Here is a 15,241-nt window from a genome sequence, read left to right as displayed (position 1 = left end):
GATGGTGTGTGAATATCTAGAGTTGCCAGTGTCCGTTGACGTTTTCTTTTTTTCTTCAACCTCACGAATCCTTCCAAGGAGGGGAAAGCGAGGAAAGGGTTCATGTCCTTCTGATCTGCCCAGGGTCGGAGGATCTTCGGCTTGTTCGAGGACTCTTATCACGGGTTTAAAGACAAGTATTTTAAGGTGCGTCCGGTCAAAGGTCGTCATCCCTTCTGGTTGTCGTTGGAGGGGGAACGCCTCATCCCGACGTACTGGTTGTTGTTGGCTATTTTTGGGAAGAATCATGTGAATCCCCACCTCTTAATGGGTGACCGGGAGGTCCCCAGGAATTATATTTGTGAGTAGTTTTGACGTTTCCTGCATTATTGTTGCTTCGATTGGTCATGTCGATTTCACGAGTAACTTGTTTACTCATTTGTTGCAGTGGAGATGTCTGCTTCAGTGACAAGGCTTGAGGGTTTGTTCAAGACTTTCTTGGTAGACAGCGATGAGGAGAAGGCTGACAAGAAGGTTGACGGGAAGCCGGAGAACCCTCCTGAGGACAAGGAGGATCAGGCGGTGCCTTCACCTCGTGACACCGAGGAGAAGGCCGAATCTACCGAGGAAAAACTGAAGACCTCTGATGCCACCGTGTCCCGTCTAACCGAGCGGAAGATGAATTTAGAGAGCTAACTCAATGCCGCGCAAGGTCGGGTGATCGCTTTGGAGAAGGAATGTGATGTGGCCGTCTCGTCGGCTAAGGCTGCTCAAGCTGAGGTCGAAGGGCTTAGGAAGAAATATAAAGAGACCGTGAAACAGGGAAAAAGTGCGATCCTGATGATTGAGGAGGCCCTCAAGGCCCAGGTAAAGATCGTGGCTCCTGATTTCGATACGTCGGCGATTGGGGTCTTTAAAACAATCAAGGACAGCAAGATTGTCGACATGCCCAAAATGTGATCTCTTTGTATTTTTTGTATGGGTCTATGATTATGTTGTAGAACTTTGTGGAACTTACTTTTGTTATACTTTAATAGTCGCTTGGTCGATTTGTGATTATCATTTTTCTTCGTTTATCTGGTAGCATTTTCGTTTTGTTTGGTTACCGTTTTGTCGGTGTAGACTCGTCGCTCGTATTAGCTTACCGTTATGTTGGTAACTCGGCGAAGCCAGGTCGTGGCTTTGCTATTGCTGTAGCCGTTTGTTATGGCTTTAACTTAGTTGGCTCCCGGGGTGATCAGTCCCGGGGCACCGTGATGTCGTTGTCCCGTTTACCATGCATTATAAGGAACATGTTGTCGTGGGACGCATAAATGGGGAAAAGTAGATGGGAAAGTAATTTTGACGAATAAACATTAATTTTGACAAGTAAACATTAATCAATCAGCTAAACAAGTCTATTGTCATGACAAGTATTCGGGAAAGTAAATCGCTGAGCTCGTCAGATCGCCTAATCGGCGTGTTTGAGCTAAGAATAAAACCTTCTTAGGTTACCTGCATTCCAGGTTCTCGGAATTTCTTTGCCATCGAGCTTTTCCAACTTGTAGGCGCCTTTGCCAATTACCTCTTTGACTCTGTAGGGGCCTTCCCAGTTTGCCGCGAGCTTGCCTTCCCCCTGGGTCGGGAGCCCGATGTCATTGCACCGCAGGACGAGGTCGTTTTGTTCAAATTCTCTCCTGAGCACTTTGGTGTTGTAGCGCAGGGCCATTCTTTGCTTTAGTGCTACTTCTGACAAATGGGCCATCTCCCTTGCCTCGTCTACTAGGTCCTTCTCTACAGCTTCTTCCACTCTGTTTAGAAGTAGTCGTGGGCTCGGCTCGCCGATCTCTACGGGTATCATTGCGTCCACCCCATACATCAGGCAGAAAGGGGTTTCTCTCGTGGAGGACTGCTCGGTTGTACGGTGAGACCAGAGGACCGAGGCGAGCTCGTCGGCCCATGCACCTTTTTTTATTATCCAGCCGCTTCTTGAGGCCCAGCAAGACGACCTTATTTGCAGCCTCGACTTGCCCGTTTGTCTGGGAATGCTCTACCCAAGAGAATTTCTGTTTTATGCCCAGACCGGCGACGAACTCCACGAACTTTTTATCAGTGAACTGCGTCCCGTTATCCGAGATAACGACTTTCGGGATGCCGAATCGGGTTATCACCTGTCTCCACATGAACTTTCGACAATTGGATGAGGATATACTGGCCAGCGGTTCAGCCTCTATCCATTTGGTGTAGTAGTCGATGGCAACTATGAGATATTTGACTTGCCCCGGATCAACCAGAAAAGGTCCTAAGAGGTCGACTCCCCATTGTGCGAAAAGACGGGAGGATGTCAGTAGGCTCAGTTCGGTAGCCGGTGCTTTGTGGAAGCTGCCATTCTCTTGGCACTTGACGCACTTCTTCACGAATTATTTAGAGTCCTCCATCATTGATGGCCAGTAATATCCAACTCGGATGAGCTTTCTTGCTAAGGCTTTGCCCCCGATGTGGTGGCCGCAGCACCCCTCGTGGACTTCTCTTAGCACGTAGTCCGTCTGGTTTGGATGCAGGCACTTCAGCAAGGGCTGGCTAACTCCCTTTTTGAACAATTGGCCTTGTATGATCGCATACTTGGCTGCCTCTCTTCTCAACGCTTTATCTTCTTTCTCGTCTTCAGGGAGTTTGCCGTTTTCTAGGTAATCAGTGATGGGGTCCATCCAGGAAGTACTTATCTTTGTCAGGTAGAGGGCAACTGCTGGTTCTTTTTTCATGCCTTGAATGAGGGACCGGTTGCCGGCTCCCGGTTTCGTGCTCGCTAGTTTGGATAGGAGGTCTGCCCGTGTGTTCTTTTTCCTTGAAACGTGTTGGACCGCGACCTTCTCAAACTATTTGCTCAGCTCTTTGACCTTTTCCAAGTACTTTTGCAATAGCGAATCCCTGGCTTGGTAGCTTCCATTTACTTGCGAGGTCATGACTTGTGAGTCGCTGCATACTTCCAGCCTCGTAGCCCCGACTTCCCGAGCTAAGATCAAGCCACCTAGAAGGGCCTCATATTCCGCTTGGTTGTTCGATACGAGAAATTCGAACTTGATTGATTGTTCGTATATGACCCCGGCAGGACTTTCCAAGATGATCCCGGCACCCCCGGACGTTTGGTTGGAAGCCCCGTCCACATGGAGCCTCCACCGTACGCCTGCTTCCTCGGTCGGGTCCCCCGCTACTTCTACCAAGAAGTCTGCCATTGCTTGTGCCTAGATCGCATGTCGGGGCTCGTATCGCAAATCATACTGAGATAGCTCGATGGCCCAGGTCATCATTCTTCCCGCTAAGTCAGGTTTTTGGAGCACTTGGCGGATTCCCTAGTCCGTTCTCACGACCACTTGGTGACCCTGGAAGTACTGCCGTAGTCTTCGGGAGGAGGTTAGCAGTGCTAGAGCCAGCTTCTCTAGTTTGCTATATCTCAGTTTTGCTCCTTGCAGTACTCTGCTCATGAAGTATATTGGTTGTTGAACCTTCCCTTCTTCCTGCACCAAAACTGCTGCCAGCGCTTCGTCCGTTATGGCCAGGTACAGGTAGAGCGGTTCTCCGACTTTGGGCTTCCCGAGCACAGGTGGTGTGGAGAGGATCTCTTTAAAATGTTTAAATGCTTCCTCACACGCTGGGGTCCATTCAAACACTATCCCTTTTTTCATAAGGTTGAAAAATGGCAGCGCCCTAGCGGCCGATGCCCCAAGGAAACAGGATAAGGCGGTGAGCCTACCCGACAACCTCTGAACGTCCTTGACACAGCCCGGACTCTTCATTTGGAGTATCGCTTGGCACTTTTCCGGGTTGGCCTCGACCCCCCTTTGGGTTATCATGAACCCTAGGAACTTTCTTGCTTCCATGGAAAAGGCGTATTTGAGTGGGTTGAGCCTCATGCCGTGTTGTCGGAGGGAGGCGAACACGTTTCCCAGGTCGCTTATGAGGTCCTCAGACAGGGTGGTCTTTGCAAGGATATCATCTACATACACCTCCACCGTTTTGCCTATGAGGTCACTGAATATCTTGTTCATTAGCCTTTGGTACGTTGCCCCAGTGTTCTTCAGGCCGAATGGCATCACCTTGAAGCAATATATCCCTCCTGGCGTTATGAACGCCGTTTTCTCTTCGTCAGGCCGGTGCATTGGTATCTAATTATAGCCTGAATAAGCGTCCATAAAGCTCAGGTACTGATATCCCGCCGCTGTGTCGACGAGCGCATCAATGTTGGGCAGGGGGTAGCAGTCCTTGGGGGCATGCTTTGTTGAGATCAGAGTAATCCACACACATCCTCCATTTCCCATTGTGCTTTTTCACTAGAACTACATTCGAGAGCCACGTCGAATAGTCGAGTTCTCGAATAAATCCTGCTTCGAGGAGGCTAGCCGTCTGCCTGGCCACCTCCTCTGCTCGCTCTTGCGACATTTTTCTTCTCCTTTGAGCTACCGGTTTGGCGTCCGCCATCACGGCCAAGTGATGTGACATGAGTTGGGGGTCTATCCCCGGCATATCGGCTGGCGTCCATGCAAATAGGTTGCTGTTGGCCCTTATCATTTCCATTAGAGGTTCCTTCAAATCGTGTGGGAGGTTTCTGTTCACAAAGGTTAACTTCTCCTTCGTGTCCCATACTCTGAACCTTTCTAAGTTCCCTTCCAGCTCGGGTCTCAGCTTGTCGCTGACTCTAGCGTCCAAATCGGCAAGGAATACCCCCGATGCCTCTTTAGATTTCTTCCTTAAGGAGAGGCTGGCATTGTCGCAAGCGACTGCCATTTCCAAGTCTCCTTTTATGGATCCCACGGATTCGTCATCAGCGACGAACTTCATTATCAACATCTTTGTGCTGATCACTGCTCTGAGGTCGTTGATAGTCTTTCTCCCTAGGATGAAATTGTAAGCCGTGGAGTCTCGTAGAACTACGAACTCAGCCATTACCGACCTTCGTCCCTGTCCTGATCCTACAGATATTGGTAGGGAGATTATCCTGTCTGGCTTGATGAAGTGGTCGCCCAGACCTACCACACTGTGCTGGTGCGTCTTTAAATCGGCATCCCGCAGGCCCAAGGCGTCGAACACGTTACGAAACATGATATTCGAGTCTGCCCCGGTGTCCACGAGGATCCGCTTGATGAGGCCAGTTCCCACTCTGGCCGTGATGACCATGGGAGGGTTTTCTGCGGTTTCATCAAACCATTAGTCCTCTGGACCGAATGAGATTGGTGGGAGCCTATTGGAACTTTGCATTGAGGATGAGGAAACCGCCAAGACCTTGGCGTCTTTCTTGTGTGCCGACCTCGACCTTGGAGGTGCGTCTCTTGCCGTTACCACGTTCACTATGGTAAGGCCGTGTTCGTTGTCCTCCGGCTCGTGACGTCGCTTCGTCGCGCGGGTCTTGTCCTCTCCGTCGCAGTCGCGATCTTGCCTCCTCGGCTCCCTGATGAGGTGGGAGAATTCGGCCAGCTTTTCATCCCGGATCACTTGTTCGAACGCGTCCTTCAAGTCGAAGCAATCCTGTGTCTTGTGTCCATAGCCTTTGTGATAATCACAATAGAGGCTCTTGCTTCCCCCGGTCCGGTTCTTCAGAGGTCGGGGCTTCGGCAAAATTTTCTTCTCTGCTATCTGTTGATAAACTTTTATGATGGGGATGGTGGGGGGTGTAATTGGTGAACTTCCCGACTCGAGGAAATGACCTGGGTGCCTTGCTCAGACCGCCATCTCTGGCGTGTTCCTTCTGTCTTTCTCCGCTTCCGTGCTGCCGTGTTTGATTGTAGGAGGGCTGCCGTTTGTTGGCATCCACGACCTGGCTGACTTCTTCATCGTTAATGTATTCCCTGGCTACACTTTGAATCTCCTGCATCGTCCACACCGGCTTCGTGGTGAGGTGCTTTCTGAAGTCCTCGTTTAGAAGTCCATTCGTTAGGCATAGGCTAGCAACCGAATCAGTCAGCCTGTCGATCTCTAGGCACTCGTCGTTGAACCGGTCTAGATATTTCCTTGTCAGTTCGCCGGACCTCTGGGTCACCCCGAGCAGATTGATCGGGTGCTTTGCCTTTGCGATTCTGGTAGTAAATTGGGCTAGGAAGGCGTGGCTAATATCCGAAAACCTGGCCACCGAGCCCTGTGGGAGGCTGTTAAACCACCGTATTGCAGGTCCCGCGAGGGTGACCGGGAAAGCGCGGCACCTTACCTCGTCTCCCACTCCCTCTAGGTTCATCCTGGCGTCGAAGGCCGTGAGGTGTTCCTACGGATCCTGGGTTCCATCGTACCTCATGTCCGTCGGCTTGTCAAAGTGCTTTGGCAGCCGGACTTCGAGGATGGAACGATGAAATGGGGTTGCGCCCATTATCACTGGTCCCCGCGTTCTCCTTGTTCTTCCCTCGCCATTTTCTCATCGACCGTCTTCGCGGTCTCGATCTGTGGTGCGTCTCCTTTCACGCCTGGTGTAGATGATGGGGTTGTGGCGTCTCCTTGGGCGTCCTTCCTCCCTGGCGCTCTCAGGCTCAGATCGTGGGCTCGCTGTTCACCGGGAGTGGCTTCTCGGAGGGGAACGGGAGTAGCTTGATTCGGGAGTTTGTTGGCGATGTTCCCGGTCCGCCAGTCGGCGCTCCAGGTCCTGCATCCTATGACGCAGTTCCTGCATTATTCTGGCGCTGTTGTCGCCAGTTCTCCCGAAGGGGCGCCTTTCGAGAGATCGTGAGGTTCGTCTTGGAGGGGACCTCGTGCGCTCCCGGGAGGAAGCCACGGAGGCTTCCCCTCTGCGCTCGGTCTCGCGGCCTGTTCCTCCTGGGTCCAGTACAACGTCCATTCAGGCGTCCCCACAAACGGCGCCAATGTTCGGTATGTCGGGTACCGGACGGTTCGGGTTGATACTTTGGTCGATGAAAGAGGGGAGTCGCCTGGTCTTGGGTTGCTGGATTGGAGGAGGTGTAACCGACTTCCCGAGCTCTTCGTGTAGAGAAGGGGGGTGTCACCTGCAAAAACACTCCGACGCTCTAGTCAGTTGAGTGTGCAGGCGAAAAAGTGAGAAAATGGTATGTGACGTACCTTGGGGGAGGGGTAGGACCTTCCCCATATATACCGTGTCAGAGGTGGGTTCCACAAAGGCAGACCCACCTTCCTCGAAGCTTCCTCCATACAGCTGTAGCGAAGCTGGCAGGGACGCGTGTCCGGATGAGAGGTTGAGCAGCTCAGACCCGACCATTTGGGTCGGGTGGTCCACGGGTCGGGTCGGACCGTATGCTATATGGGCCAAGCCGTAACAATGCCAATATATAAAAAACATATAAATATATGCCAATATACAAGAATTAATTGATGACTTATTGTCATTATTCATAAAATTTGTATTTGATTATAAAAAGAATCAAAATTAACTTTTATTTTCAAATAACATTTAACCAACATTCTTTTGTTTAATTTTCTTTTTCTTTCTTTTAATATTTTCTTCATGCGATAACAATATAATTTTTAAAATTATGAAATTAAAAATTGAGGGCCCATGCGACCATGCCTCCTGGCCCGGGTTTTTTTTGTTTTTCCTCCTTTTTTTTCTTTACTGACCGGGTTAGGCATAAGGATGGTTTGGTTCCCTTCAGAACCATACACTTGTCGCACTATTAAGCTGCCCTCCACAACAGTCTGAGTCGTGTTTTGTTTTTGTATTTTTGTCTCCTTTGGCAGCTCAGTTTCGAAAAATAGAAATACAAAATCTAGTACTCTGCTCATCTGCTCCATTTTCCACCTTTCTTCTCCGTCCTTGCTTCCTCCACAGCCACCATGTCTCCGTCAGTCGTCGAAACCGGCGGCCTCCGACCGGTGAAAATAAACGGTTTTCACAATGAAGACGACCATGCATCCACCGACTGCAAACACTCCAATGGATCTCTTCCCTCGACGACGTCGTCATCGAGGATCATCGTCGACGCAATTCCGCCGAAGGAGTTTGAGAAGCTTCGGAGAGTCCTCGTTGCTTCGGCGAAAGGGTTCTCAATCGGAGCGGGCATCAAGGGAGGCCTCGCGGTCTTCGCGATCTTGTCTCGATTGACGCGAAAGCAACGGCAAAGGTAAAAAAATAAATAAAATTGGGGGAGAGGGGGGGGGGGGGACGGAGAAAGACACTAGCGAGTGTGTGCTTTTTTCGCGCCTGTGATATAATTGATAATTGATTCGTTAGGAAGGAGCTTGCGGTGACGAACGGCGAAGCGATTGTAGCTGCTGTGAAGGAGACTCTGAGATACGGTTTGTTCCTTGGAACCTTCGCCGGAACGTTTGTTTCCATGGACGAGCTTATTGGTGCTCTCGGAGGTCACCGTAGGCATGTTCTCTGTTTCTCTCTCTCTCTTTTCGTGTCTCTGCCAGAATGTAGATCCTGTTGAAAGTTCAGGAACTTTAACCTTAAACAGTTAAACCTTACTAAATTATAATGAATTTTGTAAATTTAACTTATTTTTCTTCTGGAATTCTCCGTTGCATGTATGTTCTATTAGTTTGAAGTTGTGGATTAGTGATATACATTGATTTTTGTCACAATTGAGATATAAGTGAGAGTTTTACTGTTTTACTATATATCAAGTGCAGTTAGCCTAAGAGTAGTTAGAGTTAGTCAGCATAATGGAAATTAGTTAAGTCAGTTTGTTGGTTAACTAACCCTAACTACTGTTTACTTAAGTTAATTCTACTTGATATATTGCAAAAGAGAGTGATTGTGATTGGTGTTGTTGTGCTTGTGTTTGTGCCTCTCTTGTGTTGTAGTTCAGGACAGCAAGGTGGAGAGCCTTCCTGGCAGGGGCTCTTGCTGGGCCATCCATGCTTCTGACTGGTTTGGAGACACAACACACGAGCTTGGCCATTTATATTCTCATGCGTGCTGCTGTGTTAGCGTCTCGGTGTGGGATCAAGAGCAAGCGGTTTGGGAGATATTGCAAGCCTCTCACCTGGAAGCATGGAGACATATTCCTCATGTGCCTATCCTCCTCCCAAATATTGTACGTAATGTTGTTGTTATGTACCCCTTTTCAGGATATATAATCTTTGCTGCTTTTTTTTTGTAGGAAAACATTGTTACCTTATACACATGTATACACATGGCCATGCATGTGCATGTTGCTTCTTATACTGTTCCTCTTATGCTCTCTGTTTTACTTAGTTATTTCGCCGTTCAAGTTCTGTGGCAGTGAGAGTGTAATTTCTGCTATGAGATTTAAAATTGAACGGTCTAAATACAAACATGATACATGATGAGACATTATTGGTCCATTTGTTCCATGTTGCTAACCCTAGTTAGTCAGGCAAAGCTTAGGTGGTGATCTTGATGTTGACAAATGATGTGTAATATCTGAAAACATTGTCTGCGTTTCACTTGACTTCATAATCTGAACCTCTTTAACTTTCAGCATGAAATTGAAATTGCAGTTGTAATATTCAGTTCATTATAAGCATGCGTCTAACCGTCTCTTTATATTGATTAAGTTAGCAACTGAGCATGATGTTTCGTGAGTATTAGAATCTGATGTGCACAAATATCATGATGAGTTGCCAAACCAGTTTTACTAAAGGTGTATTTATGAGTTTCATTATGGAGGGGTTGATGTTTGAAGGATATCCTTCCCTCCCCGCCCGGCCGCCCGCCCCCCCAAAAAAATGAAACTCAGAAAGTGGGCCAGTGGTGCCCAGTAGATTAGTTTTGTAGTAGTGCCTAAATGACTGGGGATACCCTAGTCATAGACCTAACAATATTCTGCAGTTATTTGTTTTATTTAATCTAAGGTTAACTGAAGCTATAGGGTCTTGCCTTTTCTGGATTATTAACAATTTATTTATCTGTATTTACTCATTTTTCCAGATGTGAAATGATGAATATCTTTAGTTTTCTGGTATGTTAAAAGATACAAAATAAATAGGAAGATAATAAGGAACGGAAATAACATTTCACTGATATATTTGGTGTCCATCTCAAGATTATTCCAGATAAACCTTTTTATTTACATCATGGAAAATGTTGCACTTATTGTGTAGTAGTAAAAAATATTTGGATACCTATCATTAAGTATGGCTGAATATTTTGATTTCAGGTCTGCTTATATATTAAAGCAAGAGAGTTTGCCCTCTTCATATAAGTCTTTCCTTAATAAACATGGTGGGAAGGATGCAGTTATCCTACAAGGTGTAAAGGAGATAGCCAGTGGCAAGCCTTTTACTAATTTGGAAGCAATAGAGAAATACTACAAGACCATTGGTGTTGATGTGAAATTAGATCCAAGTATGAAAGTCCCATGCTCGGTATGAAATAAAGATTGTTCTTCGTTTCCAGTCTTATTTTTATCTTTTGATCTAAGCAAGTGTAATTACAGTATAGGTATAGAAATTAAACAAAATTAAACATTTATCTGTGTTCAATATCGGATTTAAAACAATTTGATATAGTTGAGGCAATTATTTTACAGTAATCACCATATTGGTCCCTAACAATATTAAACAAATTAGTCTCTACTAAAATAAAATGACAAATTAATCCTGTCTTTTAAATTAAACAATTTAATCCCTCTACCATAGTAATATTAGGGACTAAACTTTGTCTAACATCTAAAAGATTAGGGAACAATTTGTCAATATTCTTTTCTTAGGGACTAATTTGTCCAAACCGAAAATTGTTATGAACCTATTTGAGGTACTGCGCATTATTTTACAATTGAATCATGAGAAATGTGACTGCTACGATGAATGCTATCTCATTTGATTTGAGATTACATGTAAACTCCAAACCCACCCATTCCCTTTAATCGATGTATAGACTCTAGTGGAAACATATAGGTTTCGTTTCTGTTCTATGCCCTAACATAGTTCCCATTTAAATTTAATCAGGGTTGTGGTATTTAATTTCCCATTATTTTACATCTTCTATTGGGTCCTATGGTTGTTTGAGTTTGTGATAATGGCTCGATGAATTTTATTAAACTGTGCAATTGTGATTTCAGTTTCAAACATTCATCAGAATTGGTTATATAAATTTTGTGACCCATGTATAATTTGTTATCATTGTTGCTTCTTTCAATGTTCAAAGTCAGTGATGTTTTGCAGATTGTACATGGGAATCAATCATGTGGAGAACATATCCTTTCTTTTCTTGTTGAAGCCTACAAGAGAGCATTACCTGTTTATCTTCCAGTTTATCTGATACCTGCCCTAATAGTTCACAGAAATGGACTTTTGAAAAGGTGATCAGATTAGAATAGCAATCAATCTTGCACATTACGTAACCTTTTGTGAGACCTTTATGAAATATATGTTTAATGAAATTTTAATTACTGTTTAAACTTTGATTCATGTTCTACTTTTACGGTGGCTTTCCAGTTTCCAAAGTGATTACAATAGTGCATTATCTGTGGCACAAAGGCTGGTTTTACTAAAAGGGCTTTGCTTGACATTAAGTCATTCTGTTTTGAGCCTTCTCAAATTTAGCACCATATGCAGCTTGTGCTTGGAGCCTTTTTATGACATTCAATATGAGAATATCCTGCTTATTCTTATTGGCCATTTTTAAATGCTTATGTGCAGGCCTAACACAATATTGGCCAAAGGTCTTCTTGGCACCGCAAGATCAAGCTTATTTTTATCTGTTTATTGCGCATCTGCCTGGTTAGTTTCATGAACTTCTGTGGACTATTCTTTATTTATTATGTTCTTAGTTGTCTTAAGTTTTGAATATGGTTTTTTTAAGTGAACATGGTCAAATTTAGGGGTGTTTACCCACTACCTGAACCAAATTGTAATAAACCGGTTTCAAATATATAAAACCAACCAAACCCAACCATTTATGAAAAATGATGTACCAATTAGAAATCCTTTTCTTCTCTCCCACTATCACTATATCCTTAGTCTCTTCCCCAACAACAGCCATCACACCACTCCATAATCCAATATCAAAGAATACAGGAAATTTTAAATACAAAAAAATTCTCAAATGCAAAATTAATCCATTGCCAATCAACTCAAAGGGTTCTATGGGCATGTAAGATCAGAGACAGTGGATATCTTCTGGGATGTTGAGGTTTGGAACTTGGAACTGTGATTGTTATCCCTCTCTCTTCCCCGTTTTTTTTTTTTTGAGAATCAATAAATGGGCATGGTGCCTCTGGAGTTGTAACAGCAATCCTGTGATGGCGGAGACTGTGACTGCGATTGTGGAGCTTGCTCCAACAGTTTCAATCACACTCCAGCGAAATCTCATGCCTCTGACCATTTCAGTTGTGCTCTGGTGACATCTCGTACCTATTGCTGTCATCACCAATGTAGTTCTCTTCTCTCTTATCCTCTCTGCCGTGTCCCTCAACTGTGCTGGATCTGCCTCTGCCACCACAGTCATCAGTTGTACCCGGTTGCATGCCACTGCATATCAGACATGGCCAGTTTAAGTTCACTACGGCAAAGCACTGAAGCAGAAGCATACATTCTTCTCACACGCACGCAGTGATCAAATGATACCATTGTGTTTGTTCATACATAACTCTTTATACTTTAATCTCTTTTGATGAGCTCGTTGAGTTTTCTTTGGTCTCCTTGTATCCCTAGCCACCGAACTATCTCATCTAATCTAATCTATTCCACTCTCTTGACTAGATGTTGTTCTGGCTTTCTACAAATATGTTAAAACTACCTAAGGCAAACTGTGAAGAAAGCAACAAAAAAAGGAAAAAGGTGATATACATGTCATTACATGAGATGACAGATCATAAGTGATTTGGGATAATGGTGTACAAGTGGTTTAAACTGGTTTTAATGGATTGGTTGACTTGATCCAATAAAAGCAATTATAGGTTTTATGTTTCTTCCCAAAATAATTCTGGTTTTACTGGATAGGTTCTGCTTAGATTAATGTTTGGATCCAGATATGATTGTCAAGAACATGCCTATTCACATTGCAATATGTTTGTATATTTTTGTCTGCGTTTAGTAGCCTTTTTCTTTTTCTTATTCTCATTCTTTTTATGTTCATCTCACTGAGAAATTCTCAGCATGAATATTTTAAAAAAAAAAAATGAGTGAATAATGATTATAAGATGGATGCCTTTGTTCTTCATCAGGATGTGGACGTGCTTTCTGTTCAGGATCTTCAAAAGATGTAATATTCCAATGGTGGCCATGGGAACAGTATGTTGCAACTAGCATAATTGTGTTAACGGTTTATGTACACTTCTATTTGTCATCCTGTTTGTTACAAAACTCAAACTTTGCATTCTTGTGCAGTTCCCAACTGGCCTTGCATTGGCTATTGAGAAGAAAAGCAGGCGAATAGAGATATCATTATACTGCTTTGCACGGGCCATCGAGAGTTTCTTCACATGCTTAGCAGATGCAGGATATCTCCCTCACTCAAGGAGAATCAAGAGAGCTGATGTAGTAGTTTTCAGCTTGTCAACAGCTATCATAATGCACTGCTATGCTGAGGAGAGGGATGTTTTCAGATCCAAATATCTTAATGTTCTTGACTGGGTATTTGGTGTGCCGCCTCCTCCATGTGAAACCCCGCGGTGCAACCCACAGGGCAAAGGGACAACAAATATGCCAGCACCAGCAGAGTATTCTTTACCCGGGAAAATTGCACTTGACTAAGTGGTACATTGGTGATGTTGCTTTCCCCAGGTGACAATTAGAGCCTGATTATTGTGTGGGAATTTCTTTGGTGAAGAGTGAACTTGGGTGAAGAGTTTTTAAAGAGAGTGCGCATTGCATGTGATACATTTTATTGTAGAACAAACCATCTTTAGTTTTTACCCAACTTCATTCTTCACCTTGGTATTACCTTTATTGTGTTGGGCAAGGGAACTACAATCATTACTTGAACGTGACTGCATACATGAAAAATACTTGTATGTTTCTTAAACACATTAATACGTTTTCCAAGAACATTTACAACTACTCATTCTTATTATCTATAAATTTGTAAGTTATACACAAAGAAAACTGAGTAGTTCTAAATGTTAAGAACATATGTGGGTGTTATGAACATGCAAGTATTTCTCGTAGTCTTGGAGTATCCAGTTAACTCAGGGATATCAGAAGATCGAAGGTCTCTTTTTAATATTTATTGCTGCATGGTATTTTGAAGCAGTGGCATACCAACTAACCTATTGATCACTCTAATGATATTATTCTCTGGTGACCATTATTAGCAGTGCCAAGAATTAACTCCTCAGCAATCTAATTCTGGATCAACCGCACATATCTTCTCTTTGTAACTTCAAAATCTTTGAAAGCTTTGCTTATTTGATTTGTTAATTTGATTTTACATATTTATTAATATATTGAAGTGGAAGTGATTCAAGAGTTTAGTTATTTTTACCCTTGTATCAGAAATATAGCCCTGACTGAGTCAACCTTCTCATGGGTAATTTATGCTTTCATCTCTTCGGTAGGGTTGTTAGAAAGATATAAAGATAGAGACCGTCAGACACGATGTATTTGATTGCAAACATAGATACAGACGACTTCTGTCTTTTAACAACTTTTTGTATTTTCAGACTCTTAGAAGGTGGAAACAGTGCTGGTTAAATGCGGGAATGAATTTGAGTAAATTACTAAAATGGTTTTTGTTCTCACTGTTAAGGGATCTGTCCGAAGTATAGCTTGTCGCAGAAGGAGAGATGTTGTTTTGTCTTCTCCATAGATGAGTTATACGCTAGACTCCAAAAAACATCAGACGGGGTGGGTATCTGCAAAGGGTACTTTAACGCTCAACTTAGTAATAATACAAAGAAGACAGTGAGAGTGACTTAAGTGAGTATTAGGTTTTGATATGTCTTTTACCTTGACTTAATGTTATCTTATATAGATTGAATAGAGACCAAGTATTTTGAATATACTCATTTAGCGAATGAGAAGTTATGGTTATGGTGAGAACCACAATGTGTTTACCGTGATATTCTTAGCATCTGTTTTTACTATTTTATTGAGTTGTTGGTAATGAAGTGTGATGAAGTCATCATGTCGTTGTGCTGAGTGTTATCATGCTCTGAGTTATTAGCTGAGTTATAACTTTTTTTTGCGGAGGTATAGGTTTCATTGGCCGAGTTATAGTTAATGGATCAAAACTTGTTCTCTGGGTAAAAGGTGGCAATTATTGAGTAATACCGAATGAGCCAAACTGTAACGGTCGAGTTATAGATATAACGACCGAATTATGTGTTGGTAATTTATGAGTCATAAAAATCCTAATGTTCTTTTGACCAAATCTCAGAATTATAGCTTGTAGTCGCTAAGTTATAGTGACTAGATCACA

General features: G+C 43.9%; 1 protein-coding gene across 6 annotated transcripts; it reads left to right on the top strand.

Moving 5' to 3' along the window:
* Window positions 1–7,609: 7,609 nt before the first annotated feature.
* Window positions 7,610–14,882, top strand: LOC112738395 (uncharacterized). Of its 6 annotated transcripts, none has more exons than XM_072211984.1 (9): window positions 7,610–8,030; window positions 8,141–8,281; window positions 8,719–8,951; window positions 10,038–10,245; window positions 11,044–11,180; window positions 11,521–11,601; window positions 13,047–13,113; window positions 13,210–13,605; window positions 14,139–14,298. In XM_072211984.1, the coding sequence occupies exons 3-8, from the start codon at window positions 8,773–8,775 to the stop codon at window positions 13,573–13,575; spliced, it is 1,038 nt and encodes a 345-aa protein (XP_072068085.1). In that variant the 5' UTR covers window positions 7,610–8,030; window positions 8,141–8,281; window positions 8,719–8,772; the 3' UTR covers window positions 13,576–13,605; window positions 14,139–14,298. The 6 variants fall into 6 exon arrangements, with proteins under 6 accessions (XP_072068085.1, XP_025644629.1, XP_025644630.1 ...); XM_025788843.3 differs by lacking the exon at window positions 14,139–14,298 and adding an exon at window positions 14,484–14,882 and having other exon boundaries at window positions 7,616–8,030; window positions 8,724–8,951; XM_025788842.3 differs by having other exon boundaries at window positions 7,616–8,030; window positions 8,724–8,951.
* Window positions 14,883–15,241: the final 359 nt, after the last annotated feature.

Source organism: Arachis hypogaea, chromosome 13 (genome assembly GCF_003086295.3).
Source record: "Arachis hypogaea cultivar Tifrunner chromosome 13, arahy.Tifrunner.gnm2.J5K5, whole genome shotgun sequence".
Taxonomy (NCBI): Eukaryota; Viridiplantae; Streptophyta; class Magnoliopsida; order Fabales; family Fabaceae; genus Arachis; species Arachis hypogaea.
The sequence above is the reverse complement of the archived record's forward strand: the minus strand, read 5'-3'. Positions and strand labels throughout refer to the sequence as shown.